The sequence below is a fragment of the Seriola lalandi genome, unplaced genomic scaffold (genome assembly GCF_002814215.2).
Source record: "Seriola lalandi dorsalis isolate HSWRI2012SDOR001 ecotype SW California unplaced genomic scaffold, Sedor1 jcf7180002054412, whole genome shotgun sequence".
NCBI lineage: Eukaryota > Metazoa > Chordata > Actinopteri > Carangiformes > Carangidae > Seriola > Seriola lalandi.
Window position 1 is genome coordinate 1,216,230 of NW_019524965.1, and position 25,693 is coordinate 1,241,922.

The window sequence follows — 25,693 nt, forward strand, 5'->3', positions numbered from 1 at the left end:
GGGGGGGGGGGGGGGGGGTTTGAGGTCACAAGGGGAAAACCTCTCACATATAATTTGAACAAAGTAACCATACACACATAGGTTTCTTTAATATAAACCCGGCTTGTCATATCATCAACTGCATGTCGCAACATGCAACTTGAAAACCCTGCCATATTGCAAACACTGGATCACTAGTTTCACTCTCAGTGCCAGTGGGGAGGAAACTGACATAATCCATGTTGTTGTTGATGGTGCCGCAAGTTGAGTGTTCTCCACACATTAGAGCACAGTTTAGAAAAGCTTTACGTTATACTGCGTTTGCGCTTTGCTCCTCTGGTGCCACCACGCAGTGCAGATGCATTTCACTTAATAACCACCAGAGCACACTACTTCCCCACTGCCAACAGCCACGAGGTTACTTCATTGGAATTCCAACGAAGGAATAAATGATACTGAACACAAACATCTTGAGAAATGGCCTTTTGCATTAGCGCTGGAAGAAATCCACCGACACCATTACACAAATCCGCGCAGCCAAGTTGTCAAATCAAGGAAGGGAAAGGATGAAAGTATGATGAGCGTAGCCTGACCTTATTCTGTTCTTTCTGTACAAGCTCAAGCTCAAATTAAATGCTTTGAAACTGGTTCAGTTAGTTGCTTTGGTTCTATACAGGCAAAGCTCCGAGTTGAGCATCGTCTCAACAAGGTGGGTTATGAAGGGAGGAGCAAAGTCATGCTACTGTAGATATGCCACTGGAGCTGCCAAGTTTTTTTTTTTTTTGGTTTGGTTTTTATTTCTCCTCCCTGTCTTTTCCTTTCCTGTGAAAAAGTTAAAGATAGTGATTTTGGTTTGGCATGAGTCATACTCTATACTGCAGAGAGAGAATAAAGAGAGGAGGGAGAGAGGAGAGAGATATGCCGTAGTGAAGAAACGTCTAACACACACACACACGCACACACGCACACACAGCTGGACGTTCAGCTAATAACATTTGTGAATGGCTCTTTGGTTACATCAGGGAAGCAACATAACAACCGTTTAAAAGATCACAACCAACTTGGCTTCCCCTTTTCTCCCCTCCTCTTTCACTTTGTCTCTGTGGTGGAGTGACCCTTTTGTTTTTCTGCTTTTTTTTTTTCTTTTTTTTGCAGCCTCTGACTCACAGTCTGTTGGCCTCTCTAGCACTTCTAAGCACAGCTAATAGGAGCAACTCAACCAGTGTGCCCTCTCCTCTTGTAAAATCCACATGGCCCAATTCTCCAACCATTGGAAAGGTCGCCAAAGTAACCCAAGACAATGTGTGAAGTGGGAAAAGCCCGGGGCAGACACCAGCCACTCGTATATATCTGATCGACCTCAGGTTACATCATAGCCGGAATGACTTGTTTTGCAAAGGTTATGAATATAAATGAAACCTGCTGCACGTCAATGCAGTTCTCACAGTCTGATCAGCAGTACTGCCTTTCTCTATGTTTGTGTCCCCTCGCACTGACATATTCGGGACAAAGCATCAGCGATGTGACATTCTACCTTTTTCTCCTGCACTGTATACCAACACAGTTCCCAGTAATTACAGGCACGGAGGAAGAGAGGGAGGGAGGGTGGGGAGGTAGGTAGATTCACAATCTTCAAAAGGCAGCGAAGCATACAGTAGGGTTCACAACAACAAAACTAAACACTCCGTTTCATTCCTGTGGGGATTCAAAAGCATTTTCCTGTACAGTTGAGAGCTGCTTAGGTCTGCTCTTCTGTTCCTTCATCATCAGCACTCTTTGGATTGAAGAGAATTGTATTGGAGCGCTCTAGGGCACCACAGAAAGCACCAACACCTACAGTACCTGCATGGATCTGCCGTGTGTGTTTGTCAATGCTTATCCTTTTCCTGCATCTGTATGGATATATCCAGCCATTATTCCTCGTTTGAATCTGCTGAAGAAACCCCAGAGCTTATCAAACATCTGATGACATAAATTCAGACTCCTGTCTCTCTGTCTCTTTATATCTGTCTGGGCCTTTATTAACAGCCTGCGCAGCGCAAAAGGAGTTTATCTAGATGAAGCCCCTTTCGACGGCACCTTGGTCCACTCCACTGAGCTACATAATGAGATGATTAGCATTTTGGCAGGGGCTTTACACATTGATGAGATGGCACAGAGAAAGAGTCTGAAGCCAGAAGAGAAAAGGGACGAGAGGGAAGACGGACAAAAGAGACAGACAGAGAAGTGGGTGGGACATGAGCGAAAAGTGAGGGAGAGAAAGAAGAGAGAGAGAGGAGCAGGGAGAGAGCGATCAATGAAATGCATCCGCCATCTGTGTCCGCTGCCAGACTGAGCTCAGACATACTTTACTTTTTAATGAAAAGGGAAGAGATGAAAAAGAAAAAAAAAAAAAAACTTAGTGCCTCTCATCTGCTAAAAAACACAGATGCGGCGGAGATGGAGGAGGAGGACGAGGACGAGGAGGAGGAGGAGGAATTGTTGAGCTCCCCTCAGCAACTTCACTTCTACTTTCTCGACTGCTTTCTATTGTCTGAAAGAAACTATCTATGCCTTTCTACAGTAGGTGGCTGTCATCGTGAAGCACAGCTCTGGAGCGAGTGCAAGGCCATGCCCCTCTCTCTCTGTGTCTGTGAGTGTAAGTGTGTGTGTGTGTGTGTGTGTGTGTGTGTGTGTGTCTCTCGTTCTCTCCAGAGGACTCGGGCACAAACGAGTTGACTTTTCTCTAACACGCCCACAGCCGTGATATGATCAGTGAAAGTGAGCAGGCTGAAAATGAGAAAGGGAGACTGATTTTCCTTCTCCGTGCTAAACGACTGTACGTTATGAGTGCGGAGCCTGCTGAGATCTTTCCTCTGCACAGATGGGCCCAACTGATCAGTCACACAGCCTCAGTAACATTGTGCGGTGATGCTGCTGCTCTGTACGTCCAATAAGTTAAAATTACTCAGGGTTCAGCTGCGCTAATGTTTTGCCCCGAGTCTATTCATCACCACATCTATGGAGCTCCACAGCAAAATACTGTTTCCTATAATATAAACTGCTGGCAATGAAATATGGTCCAAAATCTTTCATGATCTCCTTCACCTTTTGTTTGGTGCCTGTGTGAGGTCAAAATACAATTTAACTGACACTACAGTCATATCAGTGCATCTGGAAATCTAACGACTGAAGTTCCATGAACTCGCCTGTGGATATTCATGGTTCCCAGTTTGCCGATGATTTTGTACCTTTCATCTGGTGTCACCATCAGTCCCAAATTTTCTATTTTAATATATGAAATTCCAAAGTCTTTTGATAGATTCAACAGAAAATGAATATGTGCTCCATATGGTTTCCTCCAGCACAACCATTAAGGCAAAACCTTTAACACAGGGCACATTTTCTGAGCACATTCCTCTCCAACACTTTTGTTTTTAATGCCCCTTTAGCCTTTCATAACCCCTAAAGAAAAATTTCTAAATGAACATCAACAAATTGTCAGTAATTAACTCCAACAGTGTGTTATTTTGGAGTGTAATGAATATTACAGCCTCTAATATGAATTTACTTGTATTTTTCAATTTAGTCAAATTACTTTTTTTTTTTTTTTTCTTATTTCTGGACAAACTCCTGCTGATTTGCCATAAAAGATTTCATTCATATACCTGTTTCTGTGCTTCAAAACTGTGCTTCCTCTCATACTGGAAACCTAACAGAAGCCTAATTATTCAGCACGAGGGTAGCCTTTCACAGACAGGTACATGTAACGACTTGCCGTTCTTAACTGGGATTTACGGGCTTAGTGCTCTCAAACAATCCTCCTGTTCCAAACGTTGCAAAACTGGACTTGTGCGAACACACACACACACACACAACGTCTCCTCATGACACCCCTGACACAGTGGAACAAACTCATTATGACACAGCAGTCAGACCAATCCAACACTGCCAGACCACACCAGACAGGAAAGGTCAGATGTGTGTGTGTGTGTGTTCGTGTGTGTGTGTGTGTGCACGCGTGAGTGTGTGTGTGTAAACCCTGGACAGAGGGAGGCGTTTTGTTCTAGATCCTGAGTGGCAAAGCGCAAAATTTTCATAACCAATGAAGTCTTTGAAAACACTGTATTAGATTAGATTAGATTAGATTCAACTTTATTGTCATTGCACAGAGTACACGTACTAAGACAACGAAATGCAGTTAGTATCTAACCAGAAGTGCAAAAGAGCACAAGTGTTGGCAGAATCGGGTTCCTGGTCCAGCAATCAATCCAACTCTTCCAAGGCCCGCTACACTTCACAGCAAGACCAACAGCAGCGCAGTAATCACTGAGCAAGCCCTGACCTGCTAACTTGAGATTTTTGTCTCCATCCCTCCAGGCAGCCAGACAGTGAAATCCTAGTGAAGTCACACTGTCGCCATTTTCTGCTGTGTCATTTTTCTCAGCTTGACATGACACACTGGTTACAGGACCAAACAAATAAATAACTTGTAAACACCACCACAGTGAATGCCTACTAGAGCAGGTTAATAGAGGGATGGAGCGTCTTTGCAGGGATCTGGATATGAGCGTACACAGTCCACTCCACTCTCTCACTCCTGTTGAGCAGGCGGTCGAGTGATGGAAAAGTACATGTGAGAGGTAACTAATTGAGTTACTTCTAACACTGAAGGTTCATTCCAACTCATCAATATTCATCTCACCTGAGCTGCTCTGTTGGCGGTTGTTTTGCTATGGAGATAATCACATGAATGACGACGCCCAAAGCAAACACTGCTTTGAGGCGCTCTGTGAATCAGATGACTGCTTCATAAGGATCCATACAGAAATGCAATATATTACATATACTGTATGCTCCCATATCATGAGTGATGTTGCCATATATGTTACCTATAAGGGGAAATATTGTTATCACACTTCCGGATATACTAAAATTATAACATATATGAAATACCCATAGTAAAATTTGTATATGTACACTCATTAAAAATACATATATGATGAATGTTTTAATATATTTTTTTATAAATATAAATATATGTAAACTTTATATGTGCAAGTTTATTATATCAATATACAAATTTTGTTTATGTATGATTTTGGTATTCATTTCTTATTAATTTTAAACATATATGTACATGTCTATCTCTTATATTTACATATATAATAACATATATTGACAGGCTTTGGAATGAATATATATTTACATAACATACTGTATGTCTACAATAAAAGCATACAGACATACACATACATGTTTGTATGAGCTGGACAAACAGACATGAAATTGTTCCAGTTTCTAACAGGTTCTATATGTCATTTTTACATTTATGCACAAACATGACTTTACTTCATATGGACATATATTTCATATATGGAAATTCAAAATATGCATATATATTACATTTGTGTAGGATTTTGAAAGGTTTGAAGTGTTGACCGTCCGACTACACAAGAATGAAACTGTTGCAAATAAATATTTCTCTCGATAAAAAGCATTTGAGCATTTCATGCATATGTTACAGCAGTTACACAAGCACACCCACTGTGTGCCAAAATAAGACATTTTCAGGGTTGCTGTTTAAAGCAGATTTATATGCCCTCCAAAAATCATCTATCAATCTGTACATCAAATTCCAACAGCATAATGTATTTCACATGACTGTTCACATGTGGGCCTTCGGGGTCATCTTCAAGCCTTATGAAGAGACATTTCTGAATGAAAACACATACATTTGAAACTAAACACAGAAATTCTGAAATAAAAACTTATCTATTTGACTAATAAATATCTTTAAAAAATGTGAAAAATACCACTCTGCTGTGAGTTGTGTTTTATTTTGAAAGATTCTATGATTTCTTATCTAATCTAGTCCACTTCGGATAATTGACTCAGCTGTTTGGTGCTATATACACAAGCTGTGAAACACATCGGACACACTGAGGTAAATGTGTACACTCTTCCAGAGCATCAATTATTGTAGCTGATTTATTATTTTTTCTTTCGTGTGTGTCTATGTGCTTGCTGTACTGTGTGTGTGGAGATGTACTTAAGATTGGCAAGGGCACAAGACTCATAATCAAACCTCCACTATTTGCCTTCCCACTCAGGGCACCTCGTCGCCACCGCCTCCACCCCCATCCTTGCTGTTTTGTGTACTCTCTTTACTTTATAAAGAATAAAGTCATTATTTTGTACCAAGACTCATAAATCTCCAATCCAACAGTCACCCACATTCACACAAACTCTAAAGCTAAAACTAAGCACAGCAGTGCTAGGAACTGGCTTGTTTATATTTTAATTTCCTTGAATTGTTTTTATAGCCATGTCTGGGTACTTTCTCCTGTCAGGCACTGACCCTTCACAACTGAAATTTAACTCTGAAGTGACCAATCTATTTTAATGGTTATACGAGACATCTCCATTCTAACGGCTGTATAATTCTGAGCACTAATATAATATTTGAACAAAAACCCAGCAACAGACTCACCTGCATCTCCTTCTCTCCGTACTTGGAGGGGTTCTTGCTGCCTTGGCTCTTCCTGCGCAGCTTCTTCAGTTCAGCCTGGCACTTCTCCAGGCTCTCCCCTTTGCTCTTGTGTTCCATCTGGTATTTCTTAAGGGCAGCCTACATGGGGCAACAGGCAGAGCACAGAGAAGAAATTAGGACCACAAATTAGTCTAGGTGACAGAGGGTGGGACGTAGATGGGCAAATACATAACAGTCCTGCCAACCTTTTTTTTTTTTTTTGAAAGATCTTACACCAATTCTTACTTTACTAACAGCCACTGGATACAACTCTTAATGTTTCACTGCGGTAATGAATCATCATCTTGCAGAGGCTTGAAACCTCCCTTAGATATCCATCAGAAAATCTCTCCTTCGATTTTTGTTGAGGTGATATTACTGTTGTGTGTTTTTAAAACTCCCTCTTGGCATGTTAAAGGGGGATTTGACATCTGAAACCAATCTGTTTTAATTAAAGAAACACACTAATTCATGATTCTTTTCAAGCTCCATATTTGCGTATTATTTGTCTTCCAGGTTTGATTTTGAAAAAGCAAAGCTCCTGATTGTGTCTCTTAAAACATCCACTGTGACTGATTACAAGCAGATTTCCATTTGATGTTCTTAGTACAGTGAAAAGAACAAAAATCAGTGACTGCCTGCAAAGTAAAGAAAAAAAGAAAAAAAAAAAGAAAAAAAAGTATGATTTTCAGAACAAGCAAAATGACTGGCCTGGTCCTTTTACAGCCAGTTTATTTATTTAAAATATTTAATTTGCTTATTTAATTATTTATTTATTGAGAAAAAACAACTTTGTTTCCGGGCTGTACCAGCTCTGTTGCTATAGTAACTGTGTCTGGTGTGACAAAGCTCATGTGGTTTCTGTACCAGGCAAAATTGGCGGAGGAGAGCTCATGCATGAAGGTTCAACACCCACATTTGCATAGTGTAAGACACTGAGGATGCAGCCAGGTATGCTCTAGGCATCCGTTGACTGGTGTCACTAGAAGACCAACACCATGACACATGCTGCGTTTGGATTTCATAACAGAGATGGTTGGTATTAGTTCTGTAGGCCTGAGCTTGGCTGGAAGCCTCTGAAAGACTAGCGAGTAAAATAAACAAATTCCAGCTTTATCTTCTGTTCATTAATTTCCCCATGTCGGGGGCTTCTCTGAAATATTGATTTGAATGTTTCCACACAAAACGGAGCAAAACATGCCTTTGCGCAACCCAATAACAATGAATGACTCATCCTTTCACTCCCCGCTAGTCTTTGAGGTAACGTAGTTAAACCAATAAGTGTTGCTCTGCAATTCACATTTACAATTTTACGCTCAGAAACCGAGGCTCCCGGGTGGAAAATCCCCAGCACATGGATCATAGTAATGATTAGAGAAGACACAGCTGGCTGTTGTGAAAAAGTTCTCTTTTGGTGTGCAGGGCCATATTGGGTAAACAAGATAATATCCCAAGCATCCGCCTCATTGAGCTGGAATGTTCCTCCTAATTAACAAAGCAAAAGCCCGTTTGAGTTTTGTTGTCAGCTCCCGAACCCGCAACTCTCAATCACTGGCTACGACTGCAGACAGATAATTAGTGTGTTTGAATCTGATTAGAGCCGGAGTGGACAGTAGATGAACTTTGGTACACTTGGAGAATCTGACCATTGTTCTTAAAAGATTGATCTGCTAGAAATGCTCTTCTTTATTGATAATCTATATCTTGTTTTTGTTTTTTTTGTTTTTTTTTTTGAATTCTAGGTTCATGCCCGAATTCTGACCTCTGTGTAATGACTGCACAGTCTTGTAAAACCCCATGCGAGCCATTATGTGAGACAAAAGAGAGGAGAGGCAGAGACGGAGGGAGAACAGAGAGAGATGCACCACTGGGAACAGTACACACACTCATTCTAGAAAAAACAAAAGAAAAAAAAAAACAGCAGGCTTGCCTTTGAGTCTTTTTGGACTAAGTCAAAATTTCAGATGATTAACTCACAAAGTCTGAAGCAAAATGATTGCTATTATCACTGCGGTAGATCTGTAAGAAACTCATTAAAAGTGATGGATGTTTTAACCTCAGGGATACACCCAGATAGAAAAGTCTGATGCATCTGAACTAGTATAGGAAGCATGAAATGTTTTTCATACTTTTTCATATCAATTTAGGCAGTAAACACAACTTTGGCAGATGAGTATGGAGTCAAAGAAACACAGAGATGCTTTACATGGTTTTAAATTGATCTCAACATGACGGCATCTGCTTTTACCCATAAGTCTCCTTTGTTAAGTCGAGGCCAGAAGCCGAAAAAGACTCACAATCAATGTTTCTATTTAATTTAAAAATGCAAAATTATATAAACTGTGTGTGTGTGTGTGTTTTTGTGTGTGAGTGAGTAGCTGTGAGCCGACGCAGCTCATAACGTGCTCCTTCCAACAATACAAAACAATAATAGCGATATTATCCCATCCCCCAAAACAATGCACAGCAGTGCTGCGCTACACTCAGGCTGCAACCCACTCATTCTAAAGATATCACATGTAGACCAGCTCCACAGTCCTTACACACATGCACACACATTCTCCAGGAGGGGTTTATTATAATAAGTCTACCCTTGATGGGCGAGTAGACATGAAATGTTGTTTTCAAAGCATCTTTTCACTGACACATCCTGTAATTGTGTCAGAAACGGACTTTGATCCAGATGTTAACGAACACAGTTTCACCTCCATCTCTGTTACCACTTCACAGATTTGATGGAACATAATATAAAAGCACTACAATGAGATAAAAAAAACATGGAGGGCACTTATTGGACTGAGGCTGCGAGCCGATCAGATACTCACGGTCAGATAACGAGCATCCAGCTCCACCTTCTTCTCCAGCTCAGAGAGCAGCTCGTTGTGGAAGGACTTCAACTGGGAGGAAGCACAAAGACACTTCAATAACACGATATTCATAGTCACTTCAATGGCAAAATCATTAACAGATCAACAGAGTAAAAGTTTGCCGTGCTAAGTTGTTCACAATAGATCAATAAGCTATTAAATAACATGTTATTACCATGAGTTACTCACTAGGTTGAAAACTGACTTGCCTGAGGAACTGAATCCCAAATTAGCATAATATTTTAGATATATGATCTGCTGACACTCGTTGCTATGTACTGTTACACATAACATCAGTGCTCTTATATGCTTTAACATCCAGTTTTCTGCTGCTTTATTTCTCTTGGGCCAGAGAACTCTCTTAACTTTGCTGGTTTCGGCATGTAACAGCAACACATGTGCATGATATACAGCAAAGTGTCTATTTATTCTACATTTAAATCAAAATCATTAATTGAAAAATAATGAACATAGTAAACAAAGTGACTTTTATGCTCAAAGTATGGAGTCTAGAGGACAGGAATGATTATATAGTCAATTACTTTGTGAAAAAAAAATATGAACTGGTCCTTTAGGGAGTAGCTGATCTGTGGTTGAACTCGGGGTTCTCAAGCTCCAGGGCACCCTCATGATCAGCACCTACATCCAGGCTTTCTTCTGTACCAGATGCACAGCAATAAAATTAATACTGACTGTGGATAACTTGTCAAACGAGCACATTACCCAGAATGCAATACTGTTCAATTAACTCACTCGGCTACCCCAGCCACCTCCTGAGTTAGCAGTTTGGATTTATATGAGCTCAGCGTGTCTGTTCATTTAATTGCCATGTTTTTCACGTGCCGGCCACAGGGGCTCGGGTGCTCAGGGACAAATCTGTGTCACAGCTGGGCAGATTTGTTCAGGAGCATCATGGGGTACAGGGCCATACGGCCAGACTAAAATGGATTACTATTGGAATAGCTTGTAGCCATGTCTAAATTATTGTTAAAATATTTTACATAACCCGAGTTTTATGTATTGTGCTGTGGTGCTGAACCACAAAACTAAAAACCCTTTGAGCTCAGAATACCAACCATCTCCTCTAGCTGCACTTGGATCTGTCTGTGGACCTCAGCCATCTGGAACAGCACATCCCCTGCACAGAAGAAAGAGGGAGAAAGGGAGAAAGCACATCAACAACACTCAACAGCACAAGCACATCCACTGCAGAGAAATAAAGAGGAGAAAAGGTAGGAAACGGGAGAGAAAAAGGAAGAAAAGCAAGAGAGAGAAATGGAAGAAACCCCAGCGTGCAATGCTCATGCAGTAATACAAGACACACAAACATACAGTTAAGGACAAGTGACTTGTAACTGGGACAATGAAGTACAAGATGAAAGATTTTTTTTTTTTTTTTGGGGTACAAGATGACAGAAAACAGAGAAAATGAAACAACACGGAGTGATGGCAAGTGAGAAAAAACAAAAAACAAGCTGAAGGAAACAAACTTAAAATTAAATTCTGTTTCTTCAAGCGTGTAAGTACTGATGTCTCATGGAGATCAAAGATATTGCCTTTCTTTCTTTGATTAATCTTAACATCAGGCAATGTGATTTCTAGAACAAAACAAAAAATAAAAATAAAAAAACACCTGAAAGAAAGGTTAAAGTCTCCACATAAAAAGGTAATAACCAAAAGGGGGGAGATAAGGGGGTCATGCAGCTCATGAGAGTATTTCATTGTCATATACCTACAGGCTGCCTCTTCTGAATGAGCAGTGCATTGTCAAGAAAAGGAACACAAAGAGCTACATTGAGCGAAGGACACATATACATATAGAGACCTGGTAGAAAGACAGTGTGAAAACTACAGAAAAATGAGACACACACATTTCCCTGACCAAAAGGTCCAAAGCCCCTCAAGGTTTAGCTCCGTCTGACTTCTTACATACGAGTTATTTACTTGGTTCTTAGTAAAAACACTGATACCAGCTAGGATTGGTTTGTATTAATTGCATTTAATTATTCAAGAAACATTATATTCAAAATACTGTATATTGATTTTAGTGAGTATGCTTAAGTGAGTGGGGACAGATACATCTGTCAATAAAAGAAAGCTAGACAAAATATGATCCATCACTGTCTTACTGCAGACATTAAAGGTCCCATATTATACATTTTCTGGTGTTTTCGATATCCATAAGAATATATCCTTGTGGTTTTTAGCAGCCAAAACCATCTCAATGTAGTTTTACATCTCCCCTTTCGGGCTTCTCCCTGGAGCTTGGGTAACAACAGGTCCGTCTGTTTTCTGAGTGATCAAATAAAATTACAGCAGGTAGGATGTGCTGTAGGCATAGCTGAGGGTTGTGACTGTTTAGTTATGACATCACAAAGTTATAGAAGTCGGGCTGTGTGAACTCTGTCTGTGAATTGCACACTTTGATACAGTATCAATATAGCACCTGACCCACTTTATAAGAAAAATAAAGACATGGACATCTTACTTTATACTATATGGGACCTTTAATACTTTGTAGTAAACTGTCTTAAAAAAAACTCCTGGACATTTATGGCTGAATATAAGCTGCATAGTGTTTATTTTGTTTCATTTCTCTCACACACACACGCACACGCACACACACACACACACACACACCTCCCACCCCCTGCAGTGTCCTCATTTGAAAGCTGACCTGTAAAAGTACATCCACCTCACAACCTCATTCTCAGAATGCCTCATCAGTGAAATTAAGAACTTCTGCTTATGTGGTTTCAGAAACAGACGAAATAGACGTCACCAAAGGGCTTTGGAGTGGTCTCCGTCTCAACAGACAGCGCGTACAATGCAAATCGCTGCAGACAGACGACACTGAAGTGACTGTGACGGAGGAGGAAACAAAAAAGGAAGGGGGCATAAATGCAGTGAAGCAGGTTGTAGCTTTAGACTATATAAGGCAGGGAAAATACATTATGCACAGTGATTAACATTCTGTACAATACAGCAATACAACAACAAGAGCAAAACAATACAATTGTACTTTAGTAGTTTTTTGTTATGAAGTTGGTATCACTCTATTTTAACCCCCCTATTTAGCATTTATAAGCTGTATATAGTAAATTCCAATCACTGGTTAATGACAAACCATAATGCAGTTGTAAACAGATAAGGACATTTTAAGTGTTTATTGATTTACAACAATTATCATTTCTCCTATAAAGATACACGTCATATCATTCATACCAACTATGTTTTAATACTTTGTCATTCCTTATTTGTTTATACACCAGCCTTTAATTAAGGGTGACCACATGTGTAGTTCTTCACAAATACATCAACAAACATTTATATCTGCTTACAATTACATTATAGTGTATCATTATATAAACCATCTATTCAATGTTTTAAATACTGTCAATCATTGTCACTGTTTTTCCTAAGTAAGGGTTTAACTATAAACTCTATTAATAATGATTTTTGCAAATTAGTAAATTGCTATTCGAACCAATTGTTGACCTGTTCATTCCCAGAAACGTGTGTGAAGTGTGTGCAGCAAAATCAAACATAATGACAACAGATTTTTTTTTTTTTTTTTTTCCATTACATGCTAAATTCAGTGCAGTCACTGCCCCTACAAGTCCTGTATACACAGGACAGCCAGGCCTTTTTCCCCATGGTGCAACCTGCCTGCTGATCTTGTACCTCACAGGAGCAGAGAGGCAGGCCAAAGCTTCCTGTCAGTTCCCAGCAGGCCCGCTAAGCAGCTTACAGATACTCATCCCTGATCACAGCCCTTCAGGCTTAGAAACCCTGGCATCCTGTTGGTGGCTTCAACTAGCTGGATCAATTAACAAATGAGCAGCCATCACTGTACCACAGACACACGCACGCACGGACGCATACACACATCAAGTAAACTGGCAGTAGGACAGGGTGTTTTGCAAGAAGCCAGAAAGGTAAAGAATGAATGAATGTGCGACAGATCTCATCTTGTCATCTGCAGTTTAGTTACTGCACAATGTATGATACCAAAGGATGGATGAAAAAAAAATAAATAAATAAATAAATCAGACTTTGGAGATGCAAATAGTTACCATGGCAACTCTGATATCATATCACACAACAACAGTAACAGAAAATTGGACTGCATCCTTCACAAGCAGTTAACAGCAGAGAATTCAATCAAGAATCAATAAAGAGGGATAATGTGGAAAATCTGAACGTGTAGTGCAATGTTATTGTTTCGTACAGGAAATATTTGGCAGGCATGACACAACCTGAGAGACTTGATGCGAGAGCTACCAGCCTGACACGGATATCCGCATACCAGCTACGAGCGACATGACAGACAGGTCGATCGCCGCAGTGACAAAATCAAGAACACACACCGAAAGCCTCTCGCACACATATGCATGACCACACACACATGCATGCACGCGCACGCACACACACACACACACACACACACACACACACACACACACAGGTAAATAAACCTTCAAAGATTCATTATTGTATCAATATTTCCCAGCTCACTTCAACCACGCCTGTTTCCCCTGGCTGAGAGAAAACAATAGTCCCTTTGTTGGGAGGTGAGCTCAGGTTGATCTACACCTGCAGCACAGCAACAAGCAGCCACACGCCCGTTAGCTTAAACCACTGAGTCAGAGGAGGAAGCATGGACACAGGACCTGGGTGCATATGAACAGACTGTCCCCTGAAGTATGACATCAGCTTGTGTAGATATATTGACTGCTTGTGTAACCGCAGCAATGATACACCCACACAGGTAGAGAAAAAGAAAGAAAAAAAAAAACAAAAAAACTGAATAACAGAATGTGGGCTATGGTGCAGAAAAAAAAAATAAAAAGTGGAAGTTTGCAGTGTTGAACAGAGAGAACAAGAGAGACAGAGATGGAGGGAGGGAGAGAATGGAGGTGGATGGAGAGACACTGAATCACTGGTGAAGGTCAAGCCGGATTCACTACGGGTTGTCATGGAAGCAGGATAATGCTAGGGTCGTTGCCATGGGAGAAGTTGCAAGATGAGGGGCAGCAGCTGCAAAGTGCTGTGTTACAAAACGCTGCTCAAAGATCTCCACCCCTTACTATCAGCTAGCATTACATCAGCATCTACACTTCCCTGGGGAGGAAAGCGGAGTGAGTCCCACCTGTGTAAGTCTGTGTAAAGTACATGTACGTGTGTATGTGTGTGTGTCTATGTGCGCGCACAGTGTGTGGCTAAAAAGTACAGGGGTGTTAAAACCTGCCTAATTCACAGGGGATACAAACAAGTGGGCAAGTATAATGCGGCAGCGGGATAATGTGCGAGACGCAGATAATAGCTGAGAGTCTGGGTGGCTGTGTGATTGTGTGCATGTGTGTGTTTGTGTACATGTGCGTACGTACACACCCCATGAAAAAACAACAGATAAACACAGTTAGTCTGGGAGTGAGGGAAGTTTAGATTAGCTTAGATTTCAATCCATCTCTTGAGCACACACAAACACACATGTGAGAAACAGTTTGAAATCAGCCTCTCAAAACTACTCATACACAGTATATGACATGTTACTAAAAATGGACACTCAGCCATCACAGCTGTTCAACCTAGTAGCCTAATATAAGTTTGTCCAGCAATGGTGTCATGCATTTAGGCCATAATGAAGGCTTTAACAGGACAAACGTATGACTGCCGAAGAGAAGTGGGCCAAAGGAATTTTGCAAGTATTCTTTACATTTATTCTAAGAAGGTCTCCGGTATAGGCTGCCGTGCATTGTCTGCCGGATAATACTGTACAGTGCACAGCAAATCCAAACCATCTGGTATCAATGAGCAACAATCCCGGTCCTGTTTTAAAGCTGCTGTTCCACAAGCCTCAACCACACAATACGTTTTGTAGCAGCAAAAAGCTGAAACATGACACAGTGTTTCTGTAGGGGCGATTACACTGAAACATCTCACCATTTTAACAAAGATAAAATAAAAGCAGAGCAAAAACATATGTCATGATGAATCTTAGTCAGAGGACTGTTGTTAAAGCCTCATGGAAGCCGTAGTTTTACTTATGTACAAGGCCCTGCCCCAGAAGTGGGGCTATGTACTGGGCTAAAGCAAAACATGAAGCTTAACAACAAGGAAACATCAACCAAATGTTTTATAATATATCTGATCTGCAGTCCATGAATTCCTGCTCTCTTATTAAGCAAAAGCTGATAATAGCCAATATGTCTTAACATGCTGCATGTTTCTGATCGGTCCAGAGGCATGTCTCAGGGCGCTGCTTCATTTATCATATTGCTGAGGTCATTGGATGTAGTCAGGCTCAGCAAGGTTAGGGATTATCACACCAGGAAAATAACAGCTAAAAACAGCATCTGAAGCTCGACTTCACATGAAATATAAACTTCTCTTACATTGTTCACATGGTTTCCCCTGATTGAAAAGAAAGATTTTATTTTACAGTACAAGGTTAATAACTTCGCAGAAACCTGCACAGGGCTGCAAAAGCAATTGTAGGTCATGACTTCAACTCTCATAAAAAAATAAAGTAAGAAAAAAAAGGAAGTCTCTTGAGAGAAACTTTGATTACTGCAGCACAAAACCCCCTTTGGATAACTGCTTTTTCTTGTCGCTGACAGCATAAGTGATGAATTACAAGTGCTTTGATTGATTTGACAAACTTGGGAGAAACATAGAGGGAGAAAAGGGGGGAGAAAGAAAGTCAAGTAATGGCGAGACGAGTAAAATAAAAAAAAGATGGCAGCACTCAGAGCAGGAACACTTACTCTCACTGTGACATACACATTATGGAGTGTGTGTGTGTGTGTGAATGGGTGTGGAATCGTTTTAAAGATCTAGGGTGTTTTTGTCTCTCCGCTGGTTGCTACAACGTCTTCTAAGAAATCAAAGAAAGAAGTTCAAAGTGAAGAAAGCTTTACATGAAAGAGAAACAAATTTTGTTTTAGGGCACATTAAGCAGACAGAGAGCGCAACACATAGGGAGGCAAAGAGTGGAGTGATAGGGGAAGATCCCTGGAGAATACAGTAATAACAAGCAATCCCTCAGAGTAAGAGAAAAGAGACAGCGGTGAACTCACACAACATTCTAAGCTTTAATGACAGCGCTGTCTTCTCCAAAGCTGTATATACAGAGCTCTTTGCACTTGAGTAGAAGCAATAAGAGAAACAGCAGAGTCATGCAGCTACCTGTTGAGGTATGGAGATTCAAGGAGGGGCTGAGTGAAAAACCAGAGTCTGCGACATGCATGCGTGTGTGTGTGTGTGTGTGTCATTAGATCCAGCAAGTTAGCCCTAAGAAACCAGGGTGAGCAAGGGTGGCTAAACGCAGTGTATTCAAGTCTGAATATGCACTAGTGAAGGGAGAATGGTAGACAGGATGTTGTTTCACACAGCTTTCTAGGTATATATGGTATTTCACCATCGAGCAGCGCCCTTACTCAGCAAATCAGGTCGCACATCAAATTGTTCAGCATTTAAGGAGCAAATTACGGCTGCTCCTTAATAGTCGATCGAATGCTAGTCGATGAAAAGAGTCGCAGTTGAGCAAGTTTTAATTGGTCGGTTGGTTGCAGGAAAAAAAAAAAAAAAAAAAAAAAAAAAACCTCCACAGGAAATGGTGACATGGAGAGACACTGCTTGTGTGGGTGGTCTCTGCAGTTATTAGATAGTAATCACATATGCGGGATAGGAAACCCAAAGTGTGGGATCATTTCGAGAGGGTAGAAGGCCACATGAGAACTCTGCAAGCAAACATTCACCACTCATTTATCCAGCTCAAACATGCCTTATCATCTGAAAGATGCAAGTAGTCTAATGTTAGCCAATTAGCACAGCCACTCGCTCTAATTAGATAGCCTATATAAACGAATATGTGTGCTATTAGGTTCATATTAAAGTTTGTGGGGACTGGGGAAGCTAAATTACCTCGCTAACGGCATGTTGTGTTCAATTGTGCAAACCGTGTGTTTCTCTCTATATGGTGTTGTGATTACAAGTTGTGTGATGTTCTGTACAGCACAGTGTTATACAATGTTACTTATAACATTCTGTTTCAGCCCTGGCCTCAAACCATTTTCTGATGCCACTCCCTCCCTCCATAAAAACCCCCAAAAATTAAATAACTGAATTAATATCATAGCAGTACAACGATCAGTCAACAAATGGCTGAACCAACCAGCTGACAGGGAAAGTCCTAGGTGAGGGCAGCCCGAGGCCAAATATTACAATTCTTGTCACAACTTTTACATTCCGTGAACATGTCATCAATATTGTATGGCCCTAACACTGTGTGCATGTGTGCATACTGAGACTAACAGGGGAGGGTGCAGACTGAATCCAGAATTTAGATTTTAATTAATTTTCAAAGTACTGAATGCTGAAAGTGCAGAATTGGGAAAAAAAAAAAAAAAAAAAAAAGACAAAGCTGATGCCACTATCAGATTTCACACACACACACAGTATACACATTGGATTTCACATGTGCAAAACAAAGCACATATAATGTCTAATATTATACAACCATTACATTGCAGATCTCAATCTTTTTCCACTATAGAAAAGAGACACTTCTACAAAAATGTTTGCATTGTTTGCACACAACACTAAATCATCCAAAATGTGGACGTACTGGTTTGACCACACTTTCACATTTGCCTGGCACTGACTGTAGTGCTGTGTTGATGCATGCCAACCTAACCTGTTAAGAAACTAAATACATCAATTATTTGGACAAGTGTGCATGCTTGCATGTACTTATCTGAAGTAAACGGAGAGAGAGAGAGAGAGAGAGAGAGAGAGAGAGAGAGAGAGAGAGAGAGAGAGAGAGAGATGTCTGTGCACTCCTGCTCATGTCAATCGCAGCTCACCTTCAGCACGTCACTGCCACGAACAAATGAAGGGCAATGTGAATGTGTGTAGACGGAGAGCGTGGGGGCCACTGGCTTCCCATCATGCACTGCGTGCCTCAGAAATAGAGCAGGAGAAGGCAGGGACCCCTGGGATGGTGGCACAGAGCTAAGAAAAGAGCTCCTCTGCTCTCATTTAAACAGGGACAGGTGCTGGAGGAGGAGTGAGGTAGGCCAGACTGAAGACAGAGCGATGGAGAGGGGAAAGAGAGAGAGACAGAGAGAGAGACAGACAGAGAGAGATATATATGCATGTATACAGTGTGTGGACTCGGGTGTGGGTTGCTCATTCAAATACACTTCATCCGCCACCGCTAACCTCTGCTCTTAACAACAGATGTCATTTATCCTCCTGGACAGCTTCCATTTACCCGCAGAAATTTATAATGTCCTAGATTCATTAACTACATCAGTTTGCAGCCTCCTTTTCCCTGTGTGAACCTTTTTACAGGGCGGGCTATGAAGTGTTTTTTTTTATTTTTTCCTCCCAATGGGCCCTCTCCCCAGCAGCAACCTAAGCAATCCATTGCTTGAATTACAATTTAATATAACCTCTTTTTTTTTTTTCCTAATGCATGTAATTTCCCAAAAGACACATCTTTGTGCTGAATCATACATGTGTTATTAAAACGTGGCAATTAGCAAGGTTACAAGTCGATAAGAGGTTAGAAAGTTATTTGATTTCCTCTGGCTGGGGAGACTGAACTGTCCGCACATTCCTGTTCGGGTTCTTATAAACAGATTATTCTGTCAAACGTTCGACAGAGAGTTTATTTCATTGTTAATTAGAGGTCACGATGAAGGGAAGCAATCTGCAATTCAACATACTGTATAGTTCAGTATAACACATCATGGCCGGGCTCTGTACATGTGTTAGAATTAGGCTATAGTCCTCAGTACTTCACTCTTCAGTGTAACATTAGCCATGTAGGACAGAACTGTGGAACACACCCAGCCGAGCACAGAGCAGCTCTCAACTCTACTTCACCTGAGGACACTAAAAGAACAGGCTGACCATACCAGCGAGTCGAAAAACAAGCCTGCAGCCAGAAATCTATCTGCCTTCAGTATGTAGGGTATGACAGCTTTGCTATTCTGTTGCACCAGTGCATTATATCTGATTATATGTGATTATATCTAAAAAGAATGATAATGGATAATCATGACACCAAAACATTTGAGCGCCATACCTGGATTGATGGAAAAAATCTTGGACAGGGATAAGGGCTGTTTGCTGACATTGTAAAATTAAACTGCTAAACAATAACATTAGCTTTTTGCGCAAAAAGCAGTGCAGGCATCACAGACATTAAATATGTATCAAAGCTTAAGGGTAGGGGGCTGTGTTTAAATTAATTCAAACTAATTAATTTGGTTGAATTAGTGCTGCACTGTTATTATTTTGTGCTATATATACTACTTGTATCTGTATGTTGTACATACAGTTATATACTGATACATTCTTCCTCCTTTTGTCTTTTATGTCAACTTTTTTTTTTTTTGAATCCCTTTACTTTAATTGTTTTCATTTTCCTATATTGGATATGGTTTTGTATTCGTCAGTTGATGTAGCTTCAGTGCACCTGTAACAGTAACAATAAAGGTATTGAAGTGAATTTTGATTTGATATGAAGAAAAAAAAAAAGTATGAATGCAAGCAAGCTGAGTCACCTGACTTTTGAGCCAATCAAAAGCGTTTTGTATAACGGCACAGTTGGCTGATTGGTTGAGCTTCTGTCAGTCACTACAAAGATAAAAGAGCTCTAGGAATGATGACAAATCAAAACAAAAAGAGGAGTTCATGTCTCCATGGCTGCAGGCGTGGAGCCTCTTAGTTCAGAGGAACATAAACACAATGGAGCAGAGCTGGTTGGTTAGGACTGTCATAAATATCTCCAGCCACACAAACATTTCCTGTATTTCCCTGGAAGGCTTGGAAAAGCCACAAATGTCACTGAGGTAATATAAGTGCTCACTCCTTCTACATGAAGAGGGATAAAAGAAGAGGAGGATGGCACAAACAGAGGGAGAGAAGGGAAAGAGAGGGGAATGAGGAAGGGAGAGCAGGTGTGTGTGTGTTAGCATGCATGCGTGCATGTGTATGCATGTGTGTGTGTGTGTGTGGGTGGCAAAGTGACAGGCGATGATTAGCTCAACCAGAGGAGGATATGTGGGAGGGAGTGTGTGGGAGTAGTGGGGCTGGCGAGAGAGAGAGAGAGAAAAAGAGAGAGAGAGAGAGAGAGAGAGAGAGAGAGAGAGAGAGAGAGAGAGAGAGAGAGAGAGAGAGAGAGAGAGAAAGAGAGAGAAAGAGAGAGTCTCTTTAGGCAGAGATATACACAAGTGGATTAGAAGAGCACTCGTACTGTATAAACACATAGAAATGACAGGAGATTTATGCACAGAAAATGCACACAACCATGTAACTATAATAGGCATGAAAACAAGCATGCACATACAAGGGTGGATTCCTGTGGGAACAAACTGTGTTCTAAAGGAATGAATTAAGACTCAAGTACAGTGCATGTTGATGTGTTGATTATGAAAACAGCAACAGAGGGCATTATATCACGAGGTAATTTCATCCCGTTTTAAGCACAATGTTTGTGTGTGTGTGTGTGTGTGTGTGTGTGTGTGTGTGTGTGTGTGTGTGTGTGTGAGCGAGCGAAGGACAGGAGGAAAAAGAGAGGGGGGAGGAAGAAAGAAATGGAGAGCAGCTGCCGACTCTTAGGTGTGTAGGTGGGACCATTTGCAGCCCGTCTCTTACTGAGCCACTGTGGAATTATCAGGCTTTAAAGAGGCGCAACAAGAGCTCAAACTCATACATGCACATACACGTGTGTGAGCGTGTGTACATACAGACAGGCCAGAGAAACAAGTCACTATGTGTCTTTTTAGGATAATCAGCCAATCAGCTCCGTACGTCATGATGCAAACTTGTCAATCATCTTACTGATCTGATTGAGTATAGAGGGGAAAATAACTGATGTAGTGTCTATGAGGTCACTCCTAATGTGATGTCCATCTCTATCCCTTTCTAGAGTCAGGCCATTCCAAATCTGGACAGTATAGTGGAGCCTGGTTGGAGTTAAAATAGAATTAACTGAGTTTGAAGGCTTGGGAGACCAAAATATATCACTCTTCAAGCCTTTATATCATCTTAGTGGGGATGCAAAGTTGTTTTCAAAATCTCCATCGATACGCACATTAAAAGCAGGTGAAATTAGCTATTGAGACACAAAGTTAGTGTGAAAAATTGACTTCTTCACACATACTTTATAATTAACAATTGAAATACTTTGCATGGCAACATCCCTTAAGGAAAATACGATTAGGACAAGATTAATAACAGGAGATTTAAAAACTCATTCTAAATTAAGATTACGTTGAAAACAATGCAATGTAAATATTATAAGCGCACAGGCTGTGGTTTGTCGGGCAAACCTCCACTACTCTCTTTTCCTCTAATCTCTGGATATTTCTGTGCGCTCCCATCAGTCAAACAGGAAGCTCTGCACTAACCCCTGCACATGGTCAGACAGGAGGTCAAGGCACTGGCATCGACCACAGGATGTGGACTTCAAAAATGGACTTAAAAAAATAAAAAATAAAAAATCCAAAAAAAAACAGGTGGCTGGAAAATAAAACAGCACACATCCTTCCCCTGGGAACCGCTGTGGTATGGCAGGGGAGTGCTGGGTGTAGCTGGAACATTGTACTAGAGAATGACACTGAACAACAGGAGCTAATTCCTTTAGCTACATCACAACCTTTCCTTTTCAACTTACAGCTGCACAAAGCGATTCAGACAGTGCTGTAGCCTCATGCAAACAGATAAGAAGAGACATTTATGAAGACGGACGAGATGAGTCGTTTGACCAGGACAATGAGTCATTTCAAATAACCAGTCCCATGCAGATCTTCCTCCAGGCAGGGCTTTTGAAAATGGAATCAGTTTTCAGTTCCCTCATACATACTTGTGACAAAAGAGGTGAGTGCAGTGTATATATATATATATATATTTATATATATATATATATTCAATGAGTGTGTAAGTATATGAATATATATATATATATATATACACACATATAGACACACACAGCTTCCAAAATTGGCATTTTTGCTTTCCTCGCCAATATGTGCAACAGTAATGGGGAGTCAGCTCACCTACCAGCACACACAGAAATGAAAACACACATTTAAGAGTGTCTGAAAATGAGTATTCTGTAAAATAACAGAGGATCTCTTGCTGTTAGAGGCAAAGTGTTGCAAAAGAGAGATTAGATCAGCTGTCAGTTAGATCAGGAACATTTTGCTCTCTTTTATTTTGTGACAAGTTCAGCTGAGGATGTCTGGTTTGGAGGAGCTTGCTACTGTAAGCGGGGCTTAGTTTCAGCATGGAGGTACTGCTGTAAACTTCAGAATCAATGGAAAACCTCACAGAGGCTGCAAGACAGAGAGATAGCGATAGAGAGAGAGAGAGAGGGCCGCTTGCTGAATAAAACATCCTGAGAGCACTTTCATGTCAGTCCCTGTTGGCGGGGCTGGAGGAAACCCAAACTGGATCTCAGCTCCACTGCAACAAAGGCCCCGTCAAATCAACAGCTACTTCTACGCAGATCAAGCTGTCGAAAGCGCAATCAGTGCAAAGGGAATCTCTTCAAACAGGAGCTGATTTCCCCACGGGCTGGCGACAGCAAACACAGACACACTCACAGACACCGATCACCTGGGAAACCACTCACTATGAGGGGACCAGGTGTTCTTTCTTCAATTGACCTTTACATTTGTAAAATGAAAACACACACACACACACACACACACACACACACACACACAGATACACCTAATTGACAGGACAAACACACATCACATACAGTGCAACACGTCTGGCATCTGCTATACTGACACCACACACAGAATCAATACATCTTAAACTGGAAACACGTCAAATTGGCAAACTCCTACCAGTCATATAAAAAAAAAACAGGCTTTTCTAAAATCTTATCTTCATGACAACGTATTGCCTGATACTGTCGTAAATAAATGATGTTCATCTCCCAACTCACTGTGCTGACAGCACTGCACTCATAATTGTTACCCATTTCTTTCTATTGATGACATTTCTCTGACACAAGGAGGCCCATGAATTGAAAAAAAAAAAAATAAAAAAAATGTATTTCCTCCAGGACACAATGTGACAACAAACTGCTTAAAACCACAATGATTCAGTAAAAAAAATAAAAAAATCTAATTAAAAAAGAAAAAACTCCTCCTCTATCAACCCACACACTCCCTCTGAATGCTACTTGGCTTCCCCTGCCACATTTTTACACACAAAGTTGATGTTAGATGACGTGTGCGTGTATGTAACTGTATAAAGAACTGATGCTGCTGCTGAACCTCAGTGTGAGCGACACCAAGACAGAAAAAGACAGAAGAAGCAAAAAATAAAGAAAAAAATAAAAGGAGTTAAAAGATATAAAAAAAAGAGTTTATCAGATATATGTCAGTCACTTACCTAAATCTTTGGATCCTTGACTCTCACTGGCCAGTTCACCCATTCTGACCAGAGCATCAAAGTAGCCTTTGGCAGCAAATGTCACATCTATAAGCAAAAAAGAAGAGCAAAAAAGAAAGAAAAAAAAAGAGAAAAAAAAATCAAGTTAAAGGTCTTTTCAACTTTGAAAAAAAAAAAAAAAAAAAAGACATACTATTATACATTTTAGATTTGTGTAAACTCAGTGGAAAGCTTTCTGGTTCCTTCTGCTTTTCTTCAGATGCTTTTTCAAGTATTGAATCACAGCTTCTCGCCATCAGAAAATAAGGAAACACTGATGTTGCCGCGCAATTACTCAACATCATCTAGTTGGCACTCTGCATGCTTGATTGCAAAGAGGAAATTATTTTCTGACAAATAATCTGTGCTTGCTGGGTGAGCTGCATACTAAAAACTCTTTTCTGTTATGTTTGCTTCTGGCTCAGTGTTATAATGAGAAGAGAAGTTGGGTTATTATAACCCCAGGGTGTGTCTGAGCATTAGGTTTAATATTTAGAGGCTTTTTGTTTTTTGTTTTAAGAGCTTGTCTATTGGTGGCATATGTACCACACATTGTAGTGAGTCTATTAAGATTTGATGCTGGCGTGTAATATGTTTAGATGTTTAGTGGGTAAGATGTTTATAAGAGCGTGGAACAGAGTGACTGGGTGGGAGTGTGTGGTAATTCAGATGGGCCAGTTTGAGTCCATAAAAAGCACAGAGACATTCCTCCATTCCTGCGCTCTTTTTGATCTGTGATCAAATGAACCGAAAAAAAAGAGAAGAAAAATAGTCTTTGCCAGCCAATAGCTCTGAGAAAACATTGTTATCTCACCAAGGAAATAGCACTGCCATGCTGTTAACCACTGGCCACTTCCATTCAATTTCATCTTTTTCTGTCAATATGTCTGAACACTGGACAACAGGGTGACACATTCATTTGCGGAGACTGTTGATTAAAGTTCATACACCTGCGTAGACAAGGCCTCAACCTACTGGGGTTCCCCTCAGCAGCACTTTGGGTTTCAGGTTATGCTGTCGTGTGGCCGACACCGCACCGCGACTTTTCATTAGAGGGGGGGCGAGCAAAAGAGCTTTCTCTCTACAGCGTCAATTCAAGGGATACACATGCCCGTAAAAATGCATGGTGTTACCCGACTGCTTTATTTACTGCTGTAAACGGATGCAGTCATGGGTCACAACAACAAGGTGTCACACGTACGGCATACACACATGTGCAGAGTGGTATGCACACAAAAAGCTTGACCTCTACTCCAAATCTTTAGCGTACACAAAAACAATCTGTGAGGTTAATCCTAATCAGCAGGCCCTATCTCTCCTTCTCTCTCGCTGACTAAATAAAGATCACGAGGACTCCTGGTTGCCCAGATCAATAACCACCTCAGCCCTTATTATTCCGACTGCTGCTGTGCTGGCCAAACAAAGGTCACACAGGGCAGAGTCAGCTCCCAGTGATTTCTGCCCTACTGCCATACAGGGCTGCCAATCAGCCCATCTCCACTGAATAATGGCCACTGTTTTTTTTTTTTTTTTTTTTTTTGGAGGTGAATTCAACAGCAGTCCAGGTGACAGATGGGCCCTGTGCCTGCAGACAGCTGCCAGGTGAGAGACACATTTGCAACAATAGCCTGGCAGGGGCAGGCTAATTCCAGCAGACAGATGCAGCCCTGCGATATAGAGGAAGTCTCCCAGGCTGGAAGCCTCGCAGTTCTGCTCCAAGGCTGAGGGACATATGCTAATGCTAATCCCAATTACAGCTGAGTCAACGGCAGAAGACGCCGCGTGTTTCCACCTTCTTCTCTTGCTGGGGGAAACACCTGAGAACTGAGAGCCCAAGAGCCGAGTGCCCCCCCCCCCCCCCCCCCCC

At 41.0% G+C, this 25,693-nt stretch overlaps 1 protein-coding gene across 7 annotated transcripts in view; it reads right to left on the bottom strand.

The window, feature by feature from the left end:
- baiap2a (BAR/IMD domain containing adaptor protein 2a) overlaps positions 1–25,693 on the bottom strand; it is a 53,390-nt gene that overhangs the window by 12,429 nt on the left and 15,268 nt on the right. For all 7 annotated transcript variants that reach the window (XM_023410063.2, XM_023410065.2, XM_087175088.1 and 4 more), the window contains exons 3-6: positions 23,788–23,874; positions 10,434–10,495; positions 9,316–9,387; positions 6,452–6,589 (exon numbers count right to left, since the gene is read on the bottom strand). In XM_023410063.2, the coding sequence (XP_023265831.1) occupies positions 6,452–6,589; positions 9,316–9,387; positions 10,434–10,495; positions 23,788–23,874 (359 nt within the window). The remainder of the gene's footprint in view (positions 1–6,451; positions 6,590–9,315; positions 9,388–10,433; positions 10,496–23,787; positions 23,875–25,693) is intronic.